Source organism: Canis lupus, chromosome 30 (assembly GCF_003254725.2).
Source record: "Canis lupus dingo isolate Sandy chromosome 30, ASM325472v2, whole genome shotgun sequence".
In the NCBI taxonomy this organism is placed as follows: domain Eukaryota; kingdom Metazoa; phylum Chordata; class Mammalia; order Carnivora; family Canidae; genus Canis; species Canis lupus.
The window spans coordinates 31,594,562-31,621,105 of record NC_064272.1 but is presented as its reverse complement, the minus strand read 5'-3'; the positions used below and the strand labels follow the sequence as shown (position 1 = coordinate 31,621,105).

At 42.3% G+C, this 26,544-nt stretch overlaps 1 protein-coding gene across 2 annotated transcripts in view; it reads left to right on the top strand.

Moving 5' to 3' along the window:
• AAGAB (alpha and gamma adaptin binding protein) overlaps nucleotides 1-18,566 on the top strand; it is a 52,330-nt gene extending 33,764 nt beyond the window's left edge. Inside the window, exons 6-10 of one of the 2 annotated variants that reach the window (XM_025472394.3) lie at nucleotides 10,486-10,568; nucleotides 11,432-11,528; nucleotides 15,442-15,546; nucleotides 16,010-16,059; nucleotides 16,716-18,566. In XM_025472394.3, the coding sequence (XP_025328179.1) occupies nucleotides 10,486-10,568; nucleotides 11,432-11,528; nucleotides 15,442-15,546; nucleotides 16,010-16,059; nucleotides 16,716-16,793 (413 nt within the window). In that variant the 3' untranslated portion in view covers nucleotides 16,794-18,566. The remainder of the gene's footprint in view (nucleotides 1-10,485; nucleotides 10,569-11,431; nucleotides 11,529-15,441; nucleotides 15,547-16,009; nucleotides 16,060-16,715) is intronic. The other variant, XM_025472395.3, reaches the window with a different exon arrangement.
• Nucleotides 18,567-26,544: the final 7,978 nt, after the last annotated feature.

Genomic DNA, 26,544 nt, shown 5'->3' with positions numbered 1-26,544 from the left:
TATTCCTGCACTAATCTTTATTATTTCCTGCCTTCTCCTACCCTTGGGCTTAGTTCTCTTTTTCCTAGTTCGCTTAGTTGTAATGTTATATTGTATATTTGAGATTTTTCTTATTTCTTAAGGTAGGCCTGTATTGCTATAATTTTTTCTAAGGAAAATTTGCTTAGGGGGATGTTTTTGCTGCATCCCAAAGATTTTGGACCATTGTGTTTTCATTTTCATTTGTCTCTATGTATATTTTAATTTCCTCTTTGATTTCTTAATTGACCCTTTCTTTGGTTGTTTAGTAACATGTTTTTTTAGCCTCCTCGTGCTTGCGCTTTTTCCCCAGTGTTTTTTTTTTTTCTTTCTTGTAATTGATTTCTAGTTTCATATTGTCATGATCAGAAAAGATACATGGCATGATTTCAATCATAAGTTTATTGAGACTTGTTTTGTTACCCAACATAGTATCTATCCTAGAGGATGTTCCATGTGTACTTGAAAAGAATGTATATTCTGTCATTTTTGGATGGGGTGTTCTGTATATACCTGTTAAATCCATCTGGTCTAATGTGTCTATTGATTTTTCTGCATGGATGATCTGGCTGATGTAACTGGGGTGCTAAAGTCCCCCACTATTATTGTAGTACTGTCACTTTCTTCCTTTATGTTTGTTAATATTTGCTTTATGTATTTAGGTACTCCAATATTGGGTGCATAGATATTTACAATTGTTATATTCTCTTGTTGGATTTAAAATAAATCCCTTTTAAAAGGCTGTCTGAAATGGTGTTGATACTACCTCTATTATGCTGTTCTGACTTAATCCAAAGTATAGGTAAAAGCTGCAGATAGTGTAATAAATACTTATATATTACTTTTGAGTGAAAGATAGTTTATTTTAAATTATTTAGTGTCACAAGAGATTATTCTTTTCAATTTGAGTTAAAACTTATGTAAACAGAAGGTACTCAGTTAATGTGTTTTTGTTACTTAATTTCATATTGTAAAAGCAAACAGGTAAAATTATACTGCTGAAATTGTAGGCAAATTATTATCTGAGAAAGAGGTTTGAAAATCTCCCTAGTATGAGACATAACTTTTGGGTTATTTTATAATAACCTAGTTTTATATTCTTGGTTCTACCAGTGTCTTGTTTCATAAAGTAAGGTATGCATTCATAATGCATAGAGTGGAAGGTGTGACTTCCAATGCTCCAAGAAATGAAATGGTTAGGACTGCCTTTACATTTGGGCTCTGCTTTTTCAGATCTCTGTGTCCACATCAGTTTGCTCACTGCCTTGCCTCCCATTTCTTGGCTATGGCTCAAGAAAAGAGATGTGGGTACCACCTCAGCTGTCTACTTGAGTTACCCTCAGCCCCTGTCAAAGCTGAGCTCATGGCTGTGGGGGCCTAACATTTGGGCCTATCATTTATAGTTTGATAATATCCCCTTTATGAGCATCAGGAAAGGAGAACTGGGTAGCCCAGGTGGCTCAGCAGTTTAGTGCTGCCTTCAGCCCAGGGCCTGATCCTGGAGACTCAGGATCGAGTCCCACGTCAGGCTCCCTGCACGGAGCCTGCTTCTCCCTCTGCCTGTGTCTCTGCCTCTCTCTCTGTGTGTCTCTCATGAATAAATAAATAAAATCTTAAAAAAAAAAAAAAAAAAAAAAAAAGGAGAACTGGAGGATCAGTACTTTTTGCCAAATATGTCTGACATTCTTCCTCACCTGGGTAGCTCAGTCTATTAAGCATCTGACTCTTGGTTTCAGCTCTGATCATGATCTCCGTGTTGTGAGATTGAGCCCAATGTTGTCTGCTTGAGATTCTCTCTCTACTCCTCCTCTCTGTCTCTCTCTCTCAAATAAAATAAATAAATAAATAAAATCTTTATAAAAAAAGTAGACCCCTCTTACTCCTTTTCTGGTCTCCAGTGAAGTTGCTTTTTTTTTTGTCTGGTACATCATAAGAGTTGGTTGCAGAGTACTTTGTTATCACTGGAAGAGCTAGGTATCATAGTACTGTGCCTGGAACTTGGGAGGCACTTGGTAAATAAGACTTGGTTTTAAGGGCAGGGAAAAGAAGATGGTTAATAGATGCCTGATGAGTTGTTCTGTTTTTCAGATGAAGTTGTCACTTGTTTCATATAAGAAGGTAGCATTATACACATTGTCCTTGTTTGAACTTTCAGTTTAGTGTTACTCGGAGGTCCCCATCCCAGGCTTTGTCATCTGAGCACTGATGAGGGCCATGTAGGGTTTAGTCTGTACTTGAGGCTCTTGGGTGTTCAGTGGGTCTTTTTACTACAAATACCACCACTGAGTGAAGGGCAAGGAAGAGAGATTTTATGATCTTTCACTGTTACTAATCAGTAAAGGAGGGATTACACTGAACAAATATTGCAGAGTTGTGACTTTGATCCCACAGTGGCAAACAATAATTGTAGAGATTGGACTTCAAAAGCCCTGAGAATTTACTTTCAGTTTATCTGTTATAGTTTAATCTCTAATGATAAAGATGGGTAAGGATTGAGTGAAATTTTAATAGTGGAAACATTCCTTCATTTGATAGTTTTCTATGTTCCCATTATAAATGAAAAAAATTAGTCATCTATTAATGTATGTTCCCCTGAATTTACTTGGTGACAAGATACCAAAGTAGAAATCCCAGAATCTAGTTTAAGGAATGAATTGCAACTGATATATAGAGCAGTGGCAAGAAATAAGTACCAAAAACACAAGATTAATCTGGCTGCCTGTTTTCTGCCCTACTCTCCTGAGAAAGTAGATGGCTAATGCCTTTAGTATGATTTTTTTATAGAGAGAGTAAAAATAAATAATGATTAAATTTAATGTCAACAGAAAATAAAACATCAAATTTATGAGAGGAAAAATGGTTAATGAAGAGGATTCTAGTGGAGTCTTTATCTGCCTTGCTCATCTGTGTCTCTTGATCCCAGTTTCCCTCTAGGATAGTATAGAATTATACCAGCATCACATTCTATGGAACCATGTTCCTTGAGTCAGACTGAGTTGTTCTTTTTATCCCATGCCTAATATTGTGGAATTTTTGAAGGAATGATTTGAATAATCTCTTAGGGCTTGTCTATGAATGTTGTGGTCAAAAATAAAATAAGTAGATCTCTATTCATGTGAGTGTATATGTGCATGCCTTTGTGTTGAAGGCATCACTTGGAAGAAATTGTGTCTTACAACAATGTAAGAGAACAGGGAAAGTGGGAATTGTGAACAGTTAGAGAAGATGGAAGGGAATAAATGAGTCCAGTGATTAGGCTTTATTTAAAAAAAAAAAATCACCCTCTAAATTGTCCTTAAGCAAATGAATGGTGGGAGGTCTCTTCAGGTTGTTATCCTGGAGGCAGGGCCTCCTTCTGCAGCCACTTGCAAAACATTTTTGATAGTTTTCCTATCAAAACATTTGATAGTTTTGATAAACATTTGATAAACATTTTGATAGTTTTCAGAGCTGGTTATAAACCACATAAGAAGTCATCTTTTTCACTCTGGTAGCATCTTGTTTCCTTGCTCTTGTTATTCCTCACACTTAGTTCTGAATGATTTTTGATTCGATTCAAAACATTCCTTTGAGGATTTTTTAAGAGTGTGCTTCAGGCTGTAGATACAACTCTACAGTGGAGCCATTATTGGAATTAGTGTAAAGCTTTCCTTTACGACTTTGGGAAAGACAGGACTCATTCTTCTGTTTAGTTTAGTTTATTAAGAATTTGTGCGTGTACGTGCACAGAAAAGAAAAAGACCAGGAGGACTTATGCCAAAGTATTGATTGGCATCTCTCATGATTTCATTTTTTTCTTTATACTTTTCTGTTTTCCAAATTTTCTACAATGAACATTTCATTTACAATCAAGAAAAAGGGAAAAAGCAGAGCCTGGCTACTTTGTGGTCCTGTTCATTTTATCTTTAAGCATTGGCAGAAACCATTCTTGACTTGTGAGCAGGTGTCCCAGGTATCAGAGGGTGAGCACAGATTCACTCTCGTGGGTTCAAAACAAGTGATACCACCAGCCACAGTGCATCAAAGTTTTGTCTTTTCAAGCATTAGTTTCTTAGAACAAATCAGTTCTTTTAATTCTTTTTGATTTCAAAAATGTCCATTTCAGTATGTCAGGCAGAATGGAATATGTTAAATAAGTATAGGCTTATTTCCCAAATACTAGTGAAATCATTTCTGATGGAATACTTGCTTAAAATAAATTTTTATGCAGATTGTTTGGTGTGATCTAAAAATACCATTCAAAAAATAGGCACAGCTTCTCTATGTAAGTTGAACTATCTTAGTTGTGGTGTAATTTGGTCATGGTATCATATGGTGGAAAGTAAAATATTCTATGGGGAGAGAAAGAGGATATAAAGAAAACTTAAAATATGGGGAACAGTTGAACTTCTTAAGATGATGCCAAATGATTGCTTTCAAGAAATAAAAGCAGAATATAATACTGAAAATATTTAACAGGTCATTTAAGACACTTTAGGGGTGTGGCCATGGAAATTCTTAATATTGTAGCCATGTCTATACATTTGAAGTAAACACTTCTCTGTTTAGTGTTTTATGCTTGCAGCGTCTGTCTGAGTCATATACAGCTGTCAGCAGATTTTTCAGCATCCTTTGTATATTTAGCGCTATGCTGAAATTTCCCTTTTAGCCCAGGTTTTCAGTTGTCCAAGTATTTCATGTAATACAAGTCATAATTACTTGTGTGGAGTACATTTTATGTTTCTATAATAATACCATGCTTTTAGATCTATGAAGAGGTATCCAAACAATGTCATATATATGAAATGTTCTGGAAACTTCTTATAAAAAATATATAAGTAGAAGCTCCTCCCCAAGGCACTTCAAATCTTTATTTTAGAGGCTATAGCTTTGTTTCTGACACTTCTGGAAGAATTCTGTGCTAATGACCAGCACCACTAGATTTTTTTTTTTTTTTTAATGATACCATACTTTTTAAAATCTAGTATTCCACAGGTGCTATGTTAGTAATCTGGAATTGAATTAGATGTTTTTAGGACTAGAGTTTAATATACTTACTGTGTGCTCCAGAATGATTTATTTTATACCACTTAACAACTTTTCCTTTTCTGAAACTCAGAAGCTCCAGAAGAATCAGTTCAGTAGACGGGTTAATTTAGCCCTTCCAGATTAATCTAGTATTTTGTGGCACCATTAAACCAGAGATGCTAGAGCCAGTTTCACCAATTACCTGCTAAAGGAATAAATTCTTATCAGGGATGGTGTTTCCATGCCCTGAGTCCTGGGGAGAAAAATCTGGCAAACAAGGAAAGTTTTATGTAGTCCTTTCCTATGAGAAAAATAGTTTAACAGTGGGTGCACATGGGCAGAATTTTGCTAAACACGTTTTCAACCAGGCAGGATTGAGAGTTTCCTTAAAACTGTAGGTGTATAAAATATCATCCAAGTTTTTTTGAGCAACATGAATATGCGAGCAATCTGCTTTGGATGAACAAAAATGAGTTGTTTTTCTAATCATGAAAATTGATGTTTCTAACCTTAAAATATAAGCAGTGTACCATAGTGGACTGTCAGTTTGATTTCTTTTCTCTGTTGTTTATAAGAAAATTCTGAGCAAAAATCCTTCCAGCTTATTATAATTAGCCTGATACCTGATTATAAACTTGTAGTCATCTGTGAACCTTAAAAGGATTAGGAAATTTAAGGTTCTTGTTTTTCTTTTTAGTAATTAAAAAAAAAACTCAGCTGATTCAAAGTTACTATAAGAGGCTAAAGAGTGCCTCTTCATAAAATCACAAGCTTCTAGAACAGAAAGGACCTTAACAACCACGAATAGCATTCCTCTTATTTTACAGAGCAAAAAATTGAGATGCAGAAAGATTGATTAATTGCCCCGAGGTCACACTGTAGGCCCAGCCAGGAGTGAAATCCAGGGTTTCTGACTGGTAGCTCAGTTCTCTTCCCATTATTCAGATTTTTTCATCATCATATCCATTATTAAAAGTGGGGCATTCTTTTTTGTGATAAAATACACATGGCATATAATCATTATATTAAAAAAAATCTTTCAGTAGGTAAACACGTGAACATGAAACAAAAATCAGAAGGCACGCAAGGGTTCATGGTCTGCAGTGCTGAGTCTAGCTCCCTAACTCCTGTCCATCCCAGACACCCTCCTTGGAAGCAGTCACTATAAAAAATGAGGGATTTTAAATAGGTTGTTTTGATCTAATCACTTGCCTAAACTGACACAATATTGCATTATTCTTCAGGGATTGCAGCTTGGCCTGCCAAATTTAGGTAATGCCCCACAGAGGAAAAACATAAGCTGTGAAATTGGAATATGGAGAGATTTGTGATTTGGATTTTGAAAATTACCCCAAGCCCCGTGTATTTCCAGTAATAGAAGTGAAAGGTCTCTTACAGCAATTCTCTGTTACTTGGATAATGCCTTTTGTACGAAGAGTCTCAAGTATACTATAGGAACTTTCACAACATCGAAAATCCCTGTCAGAGTATTGTATTGTATACATCTGCTTTGAAATCTATAGCACATTGACCAAAAAAGAAGGAATTATGCTGATGTTTAAATAAACCTCGTATAGCCATGGGTGTGAGACACCACGTGGCTCTACTTCTCTTGGCCTCTGAGCCTCCACTGATGACACCTTAGTGCTTGGTGTCAAGCACTTGATGGGGCACACCCAAGCATTTGGCCTAGAACGTTCCTGGCAGAGTGAGCAAGTTGGATGAGGAGGTGAAAGGGGATGCAGGAGTATGTGGGCACCATACGCCCTGCTGCCACCGTTGGGGTATGGCGTGAGAAAAGCAGCAGGTTCTTGGTGCCACCCAGCACCTTGGTAACCTTAAAAACAGCTACTGGGTTGCTCGTGTGCGCAGCTGCTCATGTGGTGAGAGGTGAGGTGAGGCTGGAGAAAGCTGTGGGCCTCTGCCTGGCATGCCACGGTCAGGCCTCCGGTCTGGTGTAGAAGACAAATCTCTAAGGAAGGAGGAGGACAGAGGCCGCGAGTGTTTCTCTTTCCTCAAAACCTCTGTGTGACTCTGGTGATTTAAAGAGCTGAGAATAGGTTCAGGGAAGAGGGAGAGAGGAAAGACAAGGGGAAGGAAGTTCTTTTTGAGAGAGAAATTCTTTGACTTGTATACCATTAGACTCTTGGATTGTGGGTTTCACATTCTACTCTAAGGTGGTGGTTTTTTCCCCCCAAAACTTCCTTGATCCTAAGATTCTCCTGGAATACTTGCTAAAAGTTCAGCTTCTGGGGCATCTGGCTGGCTCAGTCGGAAGAGCATGCCTCTCTCTTTTCTTTTTCTCCAACTAATATCATCTTAAATGAAGTTAAAAGTGTTTTCTTTTCTTTTAAATTGTTTATTTAAATTCAGTTCAATTAACATATACTGCATTATTAGTTTCAGAGGTAGAATTTAGTGATTCATCAGTTGCATATAACACTGATGCTCATACCATCAAGTGCCCTCCTTAATGCCCATCACCCAGTTACCACATCCACCCACCCATCTTCGCTCCATCAACCCTGTTATTTCCTATGATTAAGAGTCTCTTATGTTTGCCTCCTTCTGTTTTTATCTTATTTTTCCTTCCCTTCCCCTATGATCCTCTGTTTTGTTTCTTAAATGCCACATATGAGTGAAATCTATGGTATTTGTCTTTCTCTGACTGACTTCACTTAGCGTAATACTCTCTAGTTCCATCCACATCATTGCAAAAAGATTTCATTCTTTTTGATGGCTGAGTAATACTCCATTTTGTAGATATACCACATCTTTATCCATTCATCTATCAGAGGACATCTGGGCCCTTTCCATATTTTGGCTGTTGTAGACATTGCTGCTATAAACATTGGCGTGCAGGTGCCCTTTTGAATCACTATGTTTGTATCCTTTGGATAAATACCTGGTAGTGCAATTGCTGGGTCATAGGGTAGTTCTATTTTTCACTTTTTGAGGAACCTCCATACTATTTTCCAGAGTGCTTTCTAGGTACATTCCCACCAACAGTGTAAGAAGTTTCCCTGTTCTCCGCATTCTTCCTAACATCTGTTTTTTTCCTGACTTGTTAATTTTAGCTCTTCTGACCAGTGTGAAGTGGTATCTCATTGTGGTTTTGAAACGTATTTCCCTGATGCTGAGTGATGTTGAGCATCTTTTCATGTGACTGTTGGCCATTTGTATGTCATCTTTGGGGAAATGTCTGTTCATGTCTTCTGCCCATTTCTTGACTGGATTATTTTTTGCGTGTTGAGTTTGAGAAGTTCTTTATAGATTTTGGATACTAGCTCTTTATCTGATATGTCATTTGCAAATACCTTCTCCCGTTCTGTTGATTGCCTTTTAGTTTTGTGGACTGTTTCTTTTGCTGTGCGGAAGCTGATCTCTTTTTTTTTTTTTTTTTTTAAGATTTTATTTTACTTATTCATGAGAAACAGAGAGAGAGAGAGAGGTAGAGACACAGGCGGAGGGAGAGGCAGGTTCCCTTTAGGGCACCTGATGCGGGACTTGATCCCAGGACCCTGGGATCATGACCTGAGCCAGAGGCGGATGCTCAACCACTGAGCCACCCCAGTCATTGCCCCTGTGTGAAAGTTTATCTTGATGAAGTCCTGATAGTTGTTCATATTTGCTTTTGTTTGCCTTGCCTTTGGAAATGTGTCTAGCAAGAAGTCGCTGTGACTGAGGTCATAGAGATTGCTGTCTGTGTTCTCTAGGATTTTGATGGGTTCCTGCCTCACTTTTAGGTCTTTCATCCATTTTGAGTCTATTTTTGTGGATAGTGTAGGAAAGTGGTCCAGTTTTGTTCTTCTGCATGTGGCTGTCCAATTTTCCCAACACTGTTTGTTGAAGAGACTGTCTTTTTTCCATTGGATATTCTTTCCTGCTTTGTCAAAGATTAGAGAGTTGAGGGTCCATTTCTGGGTTCTCTATTTTGTTCCATTGATCTTATGTGTCTATTTTTGTGCCAGTACCATACTGCCTTAATGATCATAGCTTTGTAATACAGCTTGAAGTCTGGAATTGTGATGCCTCCAGCTTTGGTTTTCTTTTCCAACATTACTTTGGCTATTTGGGGTCTTTTCTGGTTCCACACAAATTTTAGGATTGTTTATGCCAGCTCTGTGAAAAATGCTGATGGTATTTTGATAGGCATTGCATTGAATGTATAGATTGCTTTGGATAGCATAGACATTTTATTTTAACAATATTCTTCCAATCCATGAACATGGAATGTTTTTCCATTTCTTTGTGTCTTCCTCAATTTCTTTCATGAGTATTTTATAGTTTTAAGAGTACAGATCCTTTACTTCTTTGGTTAGGTTTATTCCTAGCTATCTTATGGTTTTTGGTGCAGTTGTAAATGGGATCGATTCCTTGATTTCCCTTTCTGCTGCTTCATTGTTAGTGTACAGAAATGCAGCTGACTTCTGTGCGTTTTTATATCCTGTGGCTTTGCTGAATTCCTGTGTCAGTTCTAGCAATTTTTTGGTGGAGTCTTTCAGTTTTTCTACATAGAGTGTCATGTCTGCGAAGAGTGAAAGTTTGACTTCTTCTTTGCTGATTTGGATGCCTTTTATTTATTTCTTTTTTTTTTTAATTTCTTTTTGTTTGATGAGCATGCCACTCTTGATCTCAGGCTTGTGAATTTGAGCCTCACATTGGGCGTAGAGATTACTAAAAATGAATAAATCAACTTGAGAAAAAATAAAAGTTCAGCTTCCTTGGCATCTGCCCCAGAGGTTGTGCCTCAGTAAGGTCTGAAGTAGGGTCCTTGAATACCTGGGTAGTTTGCATAGATGTTCCAGGTAATTTTGAGGAATGCAGTGATCAGGGCTGGTGTGTACTGTCATCAGTTCTAGATGTGCTGCTCCAGATTTGCCCTCCATTGTAAGTACAAACATTGAGAGTATGGGGTGCCTTAAGTGCAAATGGCTATGTATCACAAAATGAAAACTTTATTTAAAAAAAAAATTATGCATGTTCCTTTTCCCCTGATAATAATGCCTTTGTGTTGCTTTTTTAAAAAAAAAATGTTTCTGAACACTTAAAACATTGTTTAAAACACCGGAATGCTGGTTCTAGTGATTGTTGAAACATGAGTGTGGTTAACCTTTGCGAAGGAACCCCTGAGTGGTCTTGTTTGTTGTAATGGCCCTGCCACTATATTTGACCCAGACCTATGTCTGTGAGTTCTTAAATTACTCAGAATTGAGAGAATATGGTAATTGCTAGTGACTTCTTTTTTTATTTTTAAGAAGTTTTTATTCAAGAAAATTCATATTTTCAAATAATTATTATAAAGAAAATGCAAGCATGAGTAAGATATTGTCTGACAGTAACAGTTTTATAATTAGAACTTTTATAATGAGGAAATAGCCACTGTTTCTTCATAATGGTCATTTTAACATTTTAAAATGTAAATAACACATTTCAGTGATTGTATTGTTTTCTTTTCAGATAGGAACCAAGGCTTTAGCCTTCTTAGCTCATTGGCTGGAGCAAACCATAGCATTGGGTCAGCAGAGACATGTCATTCAGAGGTAAAGATTCTTCCCAAATCCTTTCATGCTTTAGTTTTCATTTCTCTTTGTCAGTATGAGTCTTTATACCATTTATCATTTTTTTTCCTTTCCATTTGAGAGGCAGCAGACAATAGTTAAATGAAGGATAAAAAGAGAATCTAAAACAGTCATCTTGTGCCTGGTACCTGTTGAGAGAAGGCTAGTTCAGCATTAAAGCAATAAGCTCTTTAAGATGTTTGCAATTTGGGCTGTTCCATGACATTTTTTTGCTAGAGTGCTTTAAAACATGTGCTAGGATTCCTTTGAGACATAAAGTTACCTCCAGATATTTATAAAATAAAATTGATGGTTCTTTTTCAGTCCTTACTATGTATGAGGCCCTGTACCAATCTGAGGCAGGGTCCCTGCCCTCAGTGGGTTTCCTAGTCTGACTTCAGCTTTCTGTTTCAAGGACTTTGGTTCAGGTATACTTTGGTCAGCATGCCGGCTCCAAGAGCAAATAAAAGAGTACCAGATTGTATTCCCAGGCATCTTTTTCATCACATTTTGAGTAAAACATGGCTCTTAAAGGAAACAGAAGTCAGTTTTAATAGCCAAGAATAGCAGCAGAATCATAACACTTTGTATTTTTTCCTTGAGGGAAAATACTCCTGACTTAGTGAATGTTTAGCCTCTTATTGTTACTATATATATATATATATATATATATATATATATATATATATATGACATTAATCCTTCTTCCATCTCTCCTTGTCTGTAGCTCCTATTTATTACTACTTCTCTAAAGCCAACCAGGGAGTGGAAGTGTGAGCCTTTTTGGCTTTAGTTCTGAAATAGCCTACTATTAAATTATTGCTTGTGTGTCTTTTCCTCAACAGCAGCCCCGTTTGCCAGCAGCAGCTAGGACTGAATCTCTCTTGGAGCATCGGGGTGGTGCATCTAACACAACAGACGCTCAGCCTGATAGCATCGTGGGTAAGTTCCTCCTCTGACTGCCAGGAGACAGCTCTGTGGAACTTGGAAGAGGTGTGGGACATAAATCATCCAGGGGGAAATTGACTTTAAACATGAACAAGGGAAGAAAATTGATAATGTACCCCAAGTGAATGTAAGCCTTATGGACAGCTATCAGAAAAGGAGGGAGAATAACCATATAAGCAATCTGTGGGTACCATTTTCTCTCTGATTCGTATAGCAGGATCTTGATTCAGATAGACAGAACCAGGTGGTGAAACAGCTTTATATCTCCATATTCCAGTTTTTTTCATAGTATTTAACAGTTGGCAGAATTGATGGTAACAAGAATAATACAAGTGTATAAGCCCTTTCACATCCTTTGAAAGTTCTTTTATAGCCACTTTCTTGTGTTTGGTAATGAAATTTGGCAGAAAAGTTATTTTATGGATATTAAGCTGAAGCCCAGAGCAGTGTAATAACTTGTCCAAGAGTATCTAACAAGAAGGTCCTGGAGCTGAAACTAGAATCCATTCTGGTGTCTAAAAGCCAAGAAATGTAGTTTACAATAACTGTAAATGTCCCTTTGTTGGGCAAATACTGATATCTCTGCTCTCTCTTTGTACCACAGAGGCCCCATGTGCAGAGTTTTCAAAACTCTTTTTCTGACTAGAAGAGAGTCCATGTAGAAAGTGGTTGGTAATAGAAACATATTAAGAAGGAAAAAATTACATATAATCTCTTTTCTGTTTAGTAAATTCACCCTTGTCTTTTCACTTGGGTCCTTCCTATTGGCTTTAGACCTGCTAAAGTCTCTGTCATTAAAAAAAAAACAATAACCACACTTTAGGAGGTAGGGAAGACAAGAACTAACCTAAATAACCTGGGGAAACAGCATTCTGACTGGGTACCAGCAGGCCCAAAACAGAAACAACTGAATGGAAATAGTGAACTCTGCTTAATACATTCGATTGTCAAAGCAGTATGGTTTAGAATATGTAATTTGTAATTACATATGTAATATGTAATGCTTCAGGGTTGAAAAAATAAAATAACAGGGAATGAGAGGTAGGTTTCTCACTTTCCAAGAAACTGCATGTAAGGAAAGGAGAAGGCTTAGATGAACCCTTTGGTACTGGGCTAGAACTTGAAGGTATTAGCATGATGATATACTTAAAGTTAGAGCAATAGAGCAATAAACAGTGATGTGCATATGCATGTGTTAGTATGCATGTATGTGTGTGTGTGTGTGTGTGTGTGTGTGTGTATATATGGATTATATATATATATCCTATCAGTTTCCACTGAGAGGGCCTGGAAGCCCCCAGCTCGAAAAGCGGTTGACACCCTTAGCATTTATTTTTTATTTTTACTTTTTGAAAGATTTTATTTATTGATTGATTGATTGATTGATTGACACAAAGATTGAGAGAGAGGCAGAGACACAGGCAGAGGGAGAAGCAGGCTCCATGCAGGGAGTCCGATGTGGGACTGGATCCCGGGTCTCCAGGATGACACCCTGGGGCAAACGGCGGCACTAAACCTCCGAGCCACCGAGGCTGCCCAACACCCTTAGCATTTAGATCTTGCTTTTAATACATCTTCCAATAAAGGATCCACTTGGAGAAGTGATTGATTCGAGGGCTAGGGCAGGAAAAATGCAAGGTGATGAACCTAGTACCATTTCACGGGGCCAGAAAGTAAGGAAGGTACTGACAAAAATGATGGGGATGTGTTGAAAAGGCACCGAACCAACCTGGGAGAGCTTCTAGGGGCCAACACTGGAACAGTTTGACCAGCAAGAATGAATTTAATATTGGGCTGCAACCCATAGAGTAAAATAAATATCTGTGAATCCATACTAGTATAAGAAATAACTGGATTAGAAAGGACTGCTCTTCCTTATAGCAGAATTCTAATTAATACCTGTAAAAGAATGAGGGAAAGACAAATCCTCACCACACACCACAGTAATAAATGTTGTTGTGGCCAGGATCCACTGATGAATGTGAAAATTAGTTGATGAAAGTTTTAGAAGAAACATGACATCTGCATCTTCCAAAGTATCTCTCCCGAGATATTTACTTATTACAAAGACGAAAATAGTAACTTTGCACTGAAAAAACCTGTCAGATAGCACTTCCAGTGGCGGTAAGCCTCACCAGCTATAAGGCGCCCGGACATCACGTGCTGCCTAATAGGGGCACCGGAAGGGCTCATCATGTTTCCGGTCTCTGCCAGAGGTGCGTAACCTCAGTCTCATAGGAAAACTTCAGACAAACCCGTATCAGGGGACAGTCTACAAAATAACTACCAAGGACTCTTCAGAAGTGTCAAAGCCATGACAGACGAGGAAAGGCTAAGGGATGGTCACACACTGAAGGAGATGATACAGATCTGGTGGCCAAATGCTGTGTAAGCTTCTGGAACAGGGTGTTAGTGAGAGAGCTGACAAAGTTTGAATGAAGTCTGCAGTTTAGTTAATAGCACTGTACCATTGCTAACTTCTTGATGTGTATCATTGTACCATGGCTAGGTAAGATGTTAATGCTAGGGGATGAAGGTGGAACCCTACTGCTTTTGCAACTTTTTTTATAATACTACAATTATTTGAAAATTAAGGGAAAAAAAAGGCAAGACTCTACCAACAAGAGTAAAACACATGTCAAGCCCTGCCCCTGTCTCCCTCCTTTCTTTAATAAGCTTTCTAGCCCTCACCACACAGTACTCTTGAGCTCACTCCCACCAAGCTTTTGCCCTATTTACCACTCAAACACTTCACCAGCAACCTCCAGACCACTAAGTAGATACTTCCCAGTCCTTATCTTGACCCCTTGGCAGCATTCAGTATTATGGATCAGTCCCTTTTTAAAACATTTTCTCTTGCTCACCCAACACTTCTCCCAACACTTGGAGTCCTGGACAATTAGGTTCAAATCATGGCTCTTCCAGTAGTGGTGAGATGATCTTGAGTTAAGTTATTTAGCTTCTGTGGGCCTTAGTTTCCCTTTCTGTAAAATAAAAATTTTCCTCATAAATGCTTTTGCAAACATGAAATGAAATCACCAGGTGCCAGGGTGGCTCAGTCCATTAAGCATCCAACTCTTGATTTTTGACTCAGGTCATGATCTTGGGTTCATGGGATCAAGCCCCACCTTTGGGCTCTGCACTCAGTGGGAAGTCTGCTTGAGGATTCTCCTGCCCACCTCACTCCGTCCCTTGGCTCATGTGCAGTCTCTCCCTCTCTAAAAAGTATGGGATGAATTCTAGGGAAGGAGACTTGTGAGCTGGGCTGGCTAGGGGAAGGTGTTTGGCATGGAGTGGAGAGTGAGTGAGAATTCTGATTAAAGACAAATTTTGATGAAGAGATAACAGGCTGTGGTAGAAATAATAAAGGATTTTAGCTCTACTTCTGAGTATCTGTAATTTTAGATGAGTTCTTTTTTTTAAAACCCAGCCTCTTCGTGTGTAAATTGCAGACATTGGTATCTGTCCTATCCCCACCTTACATAGTGGCTGTCAGTAATCAATGTGAAAATATTTGTTGTATGGGAAAATATGGTATAAATTCCAGACATCTATTGTTGATCATTGCATCTTAGTGGAGAGTGGGGTCTTTAGAGTTGGAAACACCTGAGTTTCCAAGTTCACACCAGTTGTGACCTTGAGCAAGTCACTTCAACTCAAAGCTCTAGTTTTCTCATCTCAAAAATTAAACAGTATTCTTTGCCTCGGTGTAATGTTGTATGGATAAAAGAAGTTGCTCTGCATTGGGGAAGGCCAACTAGCAGCCCAGGAGGGGGAAGGCTGGAACACATGGGGTATTCATTCAGCGAGGACTCCCATCAAAGCGAGGATTGATTGCCTTAGGACTGTGTAGTTAGCACACATGTGAGTGATAAATTGCAAATAACGTGACACATCCTTTTTTCAGATCCCATGTTAGATCTGGATATTCAAGAATTAGCCAGCCTTACTACTGGTGGAGGAGATTTGGAGAATTTTGAAAGACTCTTTTCAAAGTTAAAGGAAATGAAAGGTAATTGGCTCCATCGTGTCTAACACGTTCCCATCTCGGTGCTCCTCTATTTTATATAGTAGGATTTTGTTTTTTAACTGTTGATTGGATTCCATGTTCTGGTCTCAGCTGTCTGTGGAGATACTTGGTGACTGGGGGACCATGCCATCTTCTGGTAGAAATTCCCTGGGGAAAGTTTTCCTCTTTCTTCACTCTTCCCTCTTTCTTTGCCATCTCTTGCCTCTCTTGGTTTTCTTTCAGTGTGTCTCATTAACCTGGAATCAGTAAGACCCCTCTGCCAATTTACTCACATCATCCCCATGTGGAAAATCGGGAAGACTTAAGCTCCCTAACATCTGTAATGACTACTCCATGAGTATTTGTCTTTGAACCCCGTCTCCCATCTTCTAGTGTTAGAACATCCATACACTCCAGACTCTCCTGTGCTATTAGATGAATTTCTTAAGATATATTTTCCCCCTAGACAAGGCTGCGACGCTTCCTCACGAGCAAAGAAAGTTGCATGCAGAAAAGGTGAGACGATCAGTCAGGTATTTATTGAGTATCTACAAAAAAGTCCAGTGCTGTTAGAATTATGTATCACACTCATTGACTTCTATTAAGTGTCTCAGTGTGAACTTTTCATTGGGTATTAACTTGGAACGAATTGAATGTTTACACAGTAGTGATATAATTGCTGTAGTCAAACCCAGATTTTTCAAATGTATGTTGAATGACATGGAACTTTCATTGAGACTCAGGATGTTTGCCTTTTTAACTGTTGGGCTGGAAAACTCTTAGTCGTTTGTTTTGTTTTGTTATTACCAACGCAACACATGTTCTTGGCAGGAAATGTACGTGGTTTATGGTATTTCATTGTATGAATGTGTCCTAATTTATTTATCCATTTCCCTTTTGGACATTTAGGTCATGTGCATTTTTTGCTTCTATAAATAGTGAAGCTGTGCATAACCTCATACATCCATCACCTTTGTATAGAACTCTGATTTTATCCTTAGTATAAATTTCTAGAAGTCCCTCATCAGGGTATGCAAGGGTTTTTGATATATGTGGCTGGAGGGCACAGTAATAGAATTTTAGGCCTTGATCAGTTCAACATATTGACTGACTCATGAAACAAGCTGTAGTGTAGCTGTGGCCTAAAATGTGTTGCATGCTTCTCTCCACAGGTGGCCAAAGCCTTCTGGATGGCAATTGGGGGAGACAGAGATGAAATTGAAGGCCTTTCATCTGATGAAGAACACTAAATTATTCGTGCTAGGGTCTGACTGTCTGAGATACTTCCCTGCTCCACCCAGTTCTATTTTGCTGAACTTCCCATCACCATGTTGGCCACCTGACTTAGTTCTAGGGCCCCCTTACTTTTAGTTTTTAATAGAAGATAGTAGGGCTTTTCTCCCTTGGTATATTTTAAGGGAGTGAGGAGTATAACGACAACAAGGAGTGAGGGTTTTTCAAATACACCATTTCTAGGAACAGGAGTGAAATGAGGCTCAGCAGCCTGTGTGATTTGCCCAAGTTGAAAGAGAAGGCCACCACGCCATTCCCGGTCCACCTTTTATGTAAATGTCCTCTGCAGTTACACTCGATTACTGCAGATCAGGAGCTGGTGCTACCTTTCCTAGGACTTCTGGACTTTCTGCTTTCAGGGAGCTTGCTGCTCTGAGCTTTGATGCTTTCGATGGCAGGAAAGGGTGCAGCTGCTGATTTGATTTGTGCTGTAGTCGAGATGGGGCCAGAGTCAGTGGACCTCAGGTTAGTCTCTAGCTAAAAAATGCCTCTGGACATTTCATCTGAAATAGAGGGTCTCAGCTCACACTAGACACTAGAAATTACTGAGAAACGAGTGTGAATTTTTAGACAATGATAGAGGAAGCAAAGGTGTCCTTCTCTGGTAGAGAAAACAAACCCATCTACCTTGCTGGGTTGCTGTTGTGGGGGTACAGGCAGGGGTTTTTGTTTAAAAGAGAGAAGGGAACTTCAGGAATTCCCGGTTCTGGGCCATTGAAGCAGTATATGATCGTATCCAGAGGCTTTTGCATTAGTCTCGCCAGGAAGAAACTGTTCTTCCTTAGAACTCTTGAGATGTCAGAGCTCTGCCATCACACTTTATACCCCCAAAACAAGGCAGTTTCCCGCCTCTCTGTCTCTGAGAGCCAAACAGATCACTGCCAAAATAGTCATACTGCAGTGTGGGTGAGCCAGGAAAGGATGTTAAAGGGTAGGCAGTGAAGCTCTGAGGACCTATGTTACTTCCAGGGCTGGGGGGACGAGTGGGGGCAGCCCGAGGGGAACTAATTGCCAGAGGGAACGTTTCCAAAGGAAGGGTGGGAAATAGAGCAAATTTAAAAAAATCCCTATTTCTGTGTTTGTAGATACTTGGTAATGCATGCCATTAACCTTCCCCGTGGTAGTCCCTGCCACGGTTCTAGACTGGTGCCCCATGGCTCTAGACTGACTGGATGGTGCTGGCTAAGAACTGATCCTGGCCTACTATGGACTGTGAACTCCTTAGGTTACCAGCAGAAACAAGTTTCATCCTCCCCCTCCCCCGGTGCACCGCCTTCTAAGCACTACAGAAAGAATGGCAGGAAGAGTGGAATGCCTCAGGTTCTGGACCAGGGCAGCTACCAGGAGGGAAGGTTTCAGTGATTGGAGCATTCAGGAAGAGCTGTCATCACAGGCAACATTGGCAGTTACCTTGCTTGGTGACTCTTTTTTTCCCCCTTCCTTTTCTTTTTTCCCCTCTCTTAACTATTGTAAAGGTCTTTGAGACCATAGTTGATCGCCAATTCCATCATTGTTTCTTTGAGGTGACATTAAGCTATTGATTAAGAATGTAAGGGAAGTTGGCTCTGGGATTGCAAAATGAAAGACAATGTTCTTCTCAAAACATAAAGGGTTCCAAAAAATACATCAGGTCACATGGTTAGGAAAGACAGATTAGAAAAAGCTATGAATGTGATTTTGTGGATTGAACAAAGCCAGGTGATTAAAAAATGATTTATTTATAAAGTCTACTAATGTGTGTTATGATTTTGTTTTTTAGTATTGGATATGTTGGGGGAAGCCATACTTTCAGATTAGGCATAAATAGTGAATAATCGGAGACTTTGTCAAACTCACAGTTTTGGAATCAACCACGTATGTATAATATCAGCTCACCTTTTCAAGACCTCAGCTTTCTGGGGCTGTTGGCCCCTTCCAGGGGACACAGGGATGAAAGTGTCCAGTGCTTGTCCACTAAAGGTCCATGTTAAGAAGAGTGATCATGAGCTAATAGTGCAATAAAAGTTGCCGTTTACCAGGGCACCTGGGCGGGGGCGGGGGGTGGTCTCAGTTAAGTGTCCAACTCTTAGTTTCAGCTCAGGTCATGATCTCAGGGTCAGGAGATCGAGCACTGCATGGGGCTCTGTGCTGGGCATGGATCCGGTTTAAGGTTCTCCCTCTGCCCCTCTCCACCCCTCTCCCTCTCAGGAAAAAAAAAAAGTTGCAGTCTATCCAACATGACCTATGCACGCGCCAACACAAGTTACTATGGACTGTCTGGGATTTAAAGTGAGAGACTCGTGTTTTTTTTCCCTGCAACATTTCTCTCTTTGTGTAACACACAGGCACATAGTAGGTCCTGAATTTTTGGTTTTGATTTGCATATGCTAGTTTGATGAAATTGATCACAAATTTGAAGGTCCAGAGTGTTGGAAGGTAGGGAGAGACAAAAATAAACTTCCCCCCCTGAGAAAATCATGTGTTATGTAATAATTTTAGAGTGATGAAGACATAGATATTTTTATAATTTTAAAATGTTATCCTGCCAGAGTATGAGAAGATTGACAGAACCAGTTTGCTTTCTCTCTATTTATAGAACTTGGCCACATCTAATTCAGAGAAGCAAGAGATTCAGGGACGCTAGACTTGGATGGCTGAGTAATATGGAATGTGGTTCAAGGACCATCGAGCATGTCAGGCCATTGCTGCAGACTACTTGTAACATGTGAAATGTGATATATGGCTGCCTTCCTGTACCCACTGTGGAGAGGTGAGGATAAATATCTTCGCCATAGCTTGTCAGATTCCTTTAACGTTAGGCCAGTCTCTTAACAATGGCCATCGAGAGAGCACGTGGAGTGCCCCTTACCCTGCGCCTGCCACGGAAAAGCAGTCTTAGAAGAATCACTGTCTAAGGGTAAGATGAGAGCTCCATGAACTATTCTGAGTGCTTACTGATGCAAAGCTAAATTTAGCGAACATGTGTCTAGTGTGGTCAGAGGTTCTGATTCATTGAACATTCTGATTGATGGAGACAGAGCTTCAGAGACTTGTGTAACGAGTCAGAGGCCTTCACCCCCACCCTACATTTAAAGCAGTCAAACAATTTAGGTGTGGCATTCGGTCACTAAATACCAAATCCTATGAGAGGACGCTAGGTGGAGAAAGTGAAAAATCTGGTCCAGTCTACCACCTTCATGCAGGACGGGTTGGAGAACACCCTAACGATGAGCTTTCCCAGAGTTTGTACGTTTCCTAAAAGCAGCAGGCTGGGTGTGCAGGGCGAAGTTCACGTTTTGATTTAGATTCCACTTGGGGTTTGGTGTAGTAGTGATCCATCCTGGCGTCTCTGGCATCCAAGCTGTTGCAGTAAAGGTCTTAGAAATTCTCAGTTTCGTATTTTTGGCACTACCTAGCTTGTTATTAATATCATGAGTCTTAAAAAAAAAAAAATATCATGAGTCTTGCTGTTAATGTAGATCTCTTTATTTGGAGTTTAGTGTGTGTGTTTGTAGCATTAAAGCCACATTCTTCTAGGCTAGGAAGCATCTTGCATGATTCTGCGGTGTTTTCTGAGGTGCAGAGTGAAGAATTAAGAGTGGTAAAAGCAACCTCGTGGGCCTTCGGTTAGACCACCACTAAGCCTCGTTCCAGCTGCTAATGGTTTGTCATTCTACCTTGTTTCCTGTTGGAACAGAATTGAGTCACAACCTGGACCTAATGATTATTACCGCATCTTTGGAACACAGGTTTGGGAAGAAAAATTTTTCCTCTAAAATGTTGTTCTATCTGTATCTGTCGAGAGGTCCAGACCCTCTCTCCCCCCAGTCACGGATCCGGGAGGCAAAGGCAGGTCACACAAGGCTGTTCCTGACCGGCCTCCCTGGTTCTCTCCCGTGAAGGAGGTGATCAGTCATTGCCTCTCCCTTCTCTCATCAGCCAGGTGGCTTTAATGCTACAAAAATGTGGCCTGAGGGAGGTCTGGGGTAGGAAAGGGCACAGTGTAGGAGACCATCCTCTTCCTCTGAAGCCCAGGGATGTGGTCTGCACTTATCCTGCCACTGTGGAAAGCTCTCAGGATGTCATCAGTGTTGGTTAGAAGGCTACAAGGCTGGAGTTGAGGGAGAGCAACTGTCACATGTTCCTTTACCCAGGTGAGAGCCAGAACTGGATTCAGGGTCCAGCACTAATTGTGAACCTTCTTGGTACCAGGCTGTTCCATGTGTAGCAGAGCACATGTGGGTAAGGATGCAGCTTTTCTCTGGAAGTTCCTTGTCCTAGCCAGGTGACGGGGGTGGAGGGGGGAGCAAGACAAGCCACAGAGGTAGGATGCGAGGCCGCAGGTGAGGTGCTGTGAACCCTCAGTTGCTGCAGGAAGGAGCAAGCGGAGTGGGCTGGGGAGAGCAGAGAGTACATCTTGGAGCGGTCTTCTCAACCTTGAGCCCAGCAGGGCCCCACCCCGGAGTTTCTGGTCCAGTAGGGTCCAAGCAGGGCCTACGTAAGTATGTTTCTACCAGCCAGGGTGGTTACTAAAGCTACTGGCCAGGGCCCAAGCTTGGAGACCCACTGACTTTGAAGAAGTTGAGGCCTAAATTGGGCCAGGGGCTAGGGTATGAATTGGGGCAGATGGGTGAATAGAGGCAGGAAATTCTTAGTGGAAGTTGCAGCATGGACAGAGGTATGGAGAGAAAGCAAGGGGTTATGTTGGGAAAACCCACATAGGCCAGTTAGAGAAACGGTGGCAAATAAGGCAAATTCTCTGAATTTGGAGAAAACCTTGAAATACTACTTCGTGGAGCCCCTGCCTACTCAAGAGGGAATCAAGGAGCCCAAGGGGTTTATTTTTTTATTTTTTTTATTTTTTTTTAAAACTTTTATTTATTTATGATAGGCACACAGTGAGAGAGAGAGAGAGGCAGAGACACAGGCAGAGGGAGAAGCAGGCTCCATGCACCGGGAGCCCGACGTGGGATTTGATTCCGGGTCTCCAGGACCGCGCCCTGGGCCAAAGGCAGGCGCCAAACCGCTGCGCCACCCAGGGATCCCCCCAAGGGGTTTAGAGTGGAAAGGGCATCCAACCAGAATTACATTCCTGGGAAATCTGGCAGCAGTAGTAGCCAAAACTAATTGATTAGCGCGATCTGCCTGAGAGCTGTGTTGAGGATTCTGAGGCTTGAGAACAGACTGAGTACCGGGACTCCTGCTTTCTGCCGTGGATAAACGGAGTGGTGGTAATTCTGCTGCGTGCCATCCTTGGACTAGAAGGGGACAGAACGTTAGGACAGCTGTGATAAGCAGTAATCAGAACTGTATTTTGGGGGCATTCCTTCAAGCACGTGTAGGGGGGCACAGGGAAGCAGACATAAAAGATATTTCTGAGGTAGAACCTGCTAGATAGAGACACTAACTGATTCATTTATTCAGCAAAAAATGGTGGCCCGAAGAAGGCAGGAGTACAAGAATAAGCTGTAAGTGCTGCTCTCCAGGAACTCCGAGCCTCGAGGGGAAAACACACAATTACCACACAGTTGGGTGGACTGGCGATACATCTGTGAAAGGCTTCCTAGAGTTGTCTGACCTGAGTCTCAGCATTCATGAAAGTTCTCAGGTGACCTGCTGGGGTGTCAGGCAGGCCCAGGGGCAGTGAGCACGGACTGGGGAGGAGGGCTTGTCATCATGGAGAGGAGTATGTAAGGAACTACACCGCCCGTTGATTGCTGGGCTGCAGACTGAAACAGTGAGCTGTGACGGCCAGATAGGGGCCAAGTGAGGAGAGCCCAGTGGTCCGTGAAAAGGCTTGAGAGCGTGTGCTGGGGCCCAGGTGGGGGGCATCTAAAGTTATGAGGGTCACAGGGCAGTGTGGATGATGCATTTCATGGAAAGCAGGCAGAGGCTGGGAGCTGTTGGGGAGCTGGTGCAGGTGTCTGAGTGCGAAGGACCCGAAGTGTAGGGCCGGGAGAGAGGACGAGCAGGACTGGGTGGATGTGGGAGTGAAGGAGTGCAGGGCTGTCAGGCCAGAGGAGAGGGAGGTGGTTTAATGAGGGCAATGATGAATTCCCTTTTTATAGTTGTTGAGTTTTGAGGTACTGTGGCACCTCCACGCACCAGTAGCCAGTAGGCTGTTGGATACAAGTCTGAAACTTAGGATTGATGTCTGGGCTATAAATACTGACTTGGGAGTCATTAGCATCAATGTGGCTTGAAATCATGCGGGGAGATGAGGTCACTCAGGAAGGAATGTCAAGTGCATGCAGTGGTCTAGGAACACCGACCCGGAAGAAGTAGGCACAAGCCCAAGAAAAAGAGAAGATGGCATGAGAGGGCCAGGGAGAGCCAGGACCTCTGGGGAGTGGGGCCCTTCTGAAAGGGAGGGGATAGAGAGCACAGGAGAGAAAGGTATCGAACCACTCGGGACTTGGACGATAGGGGAGAGGAACAGGCCACTGATAAAAATTGGGAGTCTGCAGGGTGCCAGCTTGAGAAAGATGATTTGGGTTGGGGCTGTTGTGGTTTGGATCTCGTTTGCTAGGCAGCTGGAATTTAAAATCGTGGATCTGAAGGAACCGATTAGGTTAGAGGCATGATTTGAGTCATTTGCTGAGAAATGCAGGCTAAAACCTTAGGGAAGATAGGGACAGAAGGGTAGAACTAGTAATTCCGAAGGTCGGAATTTGATACAGGCTGTAGGGGCCAAATCTCCAGGTCCAGACGGGCCAGCCCGAGGAGATAGGCTTCCCTCCTGGTAGGGAAGGTGTTTATGGCATTCCTTAGCAGGAAAACGCATAGAAGGAGCCTGGCTAAAGGATTATAATCTTATTTCTTAATCCACATTATCTGGGGTAAGTGAAAATTCAACCAAGTAGTGTTTCTCCTTGGGGAGTTTTCATGGGCACGGACAAACACCTCAGAGCTGCAAAATGTGAAAACCTACTTATTGATGTGGCTTGAAACTACCTCAGTGCCTATGGGAGGATGAATCTGGTGCCACTCACTTCCCCTGCTTGAAGGTCTTCGGCAAGCAACTGGTGCCAACGCAGGGGTGGCAACAAGGGGGTGGGTGTGGGGCAGCTGTGGGAAGCAAGGGAGATGTACCCAGGGTGAAACTTCTGACCTCTCCTGGGCTGAGCCCCAGGCTCCTGCAGGCACGGGAGGACAGGCTGGCCCTCGTGGTACCCTGGGAAAGTGAGAGAGGCTGGGTGGGGCAGAAGGGGGGCTGGGGGCATTTCTGAAGCCCCTGGTACCCTTCGGGGCTCCCCTCCCTCCCCCAGCAAGAAGAGACTGCGCTCCCGGCACAGGAGCTTTTCAATGAAAAGTTTATTAGATGGGCACTTTCAGGGAAAAGAGAGCGAGGACACAGATCTTTAACAGGGGTACAATGTTTAAACAGGTGCTCTGCTCTTAAGATACAAAAGTTAGAAAAATCTAAAACACTATAAATACGTACATGCTTTTTACAAAGGTATTAAAGGTCAGGCTGGCTGAGAAGTGAAGGTAATCACCATCCTCCACATTCCGCCCCCCCTGCCCATGTCAACACCACCACAGAGTCTGGAACAGCCGAGTTGCCACAGCAGCAGGGAGAGGTGAGTGAAGAAGGGCAGGTGGCTCTGGCTCCAGCCCTCTGGGTGAAGTTCTCACCGCTCAGGAGGGAGAGGGGCTGGGTTCGGAGACCTCCCCCCCGCACCCCCCTGGGAAAGGGCGTACAGGCGACTCAGGCTGCCACGTGTTTAGTCAGCCCAGGGTGGTGGCTTTGGCTGCTGGGCCACTGCGCCCTCCACCAGCCTTCACACCTGGCTGTGCCCCAGACTCTTCCCAGCCACGGCCCTGGGGAGGAGAGACCTTTGCTTTCCAACTTTCTCCAAAAAATTAAATAGTTCTCTGTCTTGAACAGTTTTAAGAAATTATTACATAAATATAAAAACACCAGAGTGCTAGAGTGTACATTACTTCAGCATTAAAAAAAAAAAAAAAAAAAGAATCAATTACAGAATCACTGAGCGAGTTTCTCAATCCAGTTTACACGGTAGGCGAGTTGATGGGAGAGCTGTGTTTCTGGACAGTTGCCTGCGCGGCGTCATCTCCCCACGGACTGCCACCCTTCCATCAGACTCCTCCTCTTCTGGTTGGAACCATACCCTCTTGTGTACATGTTTTGCTTCCCCACCCTCTTGAGAAGCAGTTGATCCTCCTCAAAAGGATGATCTAGAAGGGAACATTCATGCCACAAAAAGAAAAACGGTACAGCGCAGCTGTGTTGAGGTTTTCTTCCAGTAAAGTGGGGACAACACATGGAGCTCTTGGGGCATAGAACTACAATCACACCCGCTCTTGCTACCGGTAACCCCCTTGGAAACCGGCCTGTGAACTGTCCCCAGATTGCTCTTCCTTCCTCATCCTTCTTCAGGACGACAGAGAGGGGCCTCAGGTGAGCTCTGGCCCTGCAGAGACAGTCACGGTGCCTCAGGAAGGGCAGCTGGGGACCCGGAGCGAAACCCTACCTGCCTTCTCCCCAGACTACATACATGCATGTGCGACACGCACACACCACTTAAAGCCTGTTCCTGCAGTTGAGTAAAAGCATTTAGCCCTGGAATACGTCCAAACTCTAGGAAGCCAAGGGAAGATGGAGAAAAGAAACTAAGCACAAGATACGTGCTATAGCTCATTCCAATACATTAATGATTTTTTAAAAAATTAATCACCACGGTCAATAAAAAAAACACACAGACAACATGAGGATGACGGGAAAGTCTGCCAGCAGCCTTGCCCTCATGTGTGTGCTTCCTCAGAGAAGAGTCAAAGTCCCTGCTCCTGACTCTAGGCTTGTCTCAAAATGTCAGCTCGTCCACAGCCCGCCAGGAAGGTGGCCAACTGAGATGATGTTCCAGCACAGGCCTGTAACCCGAACCCGCTGGGGCAGCTACCTACTTTGCTTGTGCTGGAAGGCCCTAAGTTACTAAAGTTAGGAAGGGGAGGGTGGGGGAGGAAAGGGAAGAGAACAGAAGCCGGCTCCTGGGGGAGGCAGGGAGGGAGCCCGGACAACTACTTCAAACTGCTCTCCAACACCCCTCCCCTCCTTAGATGGCCCTATTTTCTCTCTACCCCATCAACTGTTCTTTAGAAAGCTCTTTTTTAACGTGGAAATGCCATTCATTCAACAGGATTTTCAAACTAAGAAAACAAGCTTTGTGACTTGAATGAAGGACACTGATGTTACACAAGCCTCAACACACCGCTGCAGCCTTGAGGATGGGAAGGACAGCCTGTCCTCACCTCTAGGTATGACTGAACTTCCAGAGGTGGGCTTACCTACACTTTCACCTCCTCCTCCAGGGGTCTAGTCTGGAAAGGAGAGGGGCCAAGGCGGCTTCTGGAGAAACACAAAACTAAAACGTCATGCCTCCTAAAAGTAGCCTTCAGCTCTGAGCATCGGGGGTCCTGAGACACTGTCCGAGCGCAGCCACTGGATCGCCCAAACTGTGCTGTACCTGAAGCTGGTTCCCAAGTAACTGGAGGACAACTGTGTGCCCCAGGAAGGCCTCAGGATCAGGAAGCCGATGGAGAATGCAGGCCCGCAGACACTGCTGCCGTGGCTTTTAGGGAGGGCATAACGATTGCACGAGCAGAGGTCACGCTGGAATACACCACGAGTCTCAGACCTGACCAGGAGCGGGAACGCACATCCAAGAGGTTCAGGTGGCTTCCTGGAAGCAGCAGTCCACAGATCAT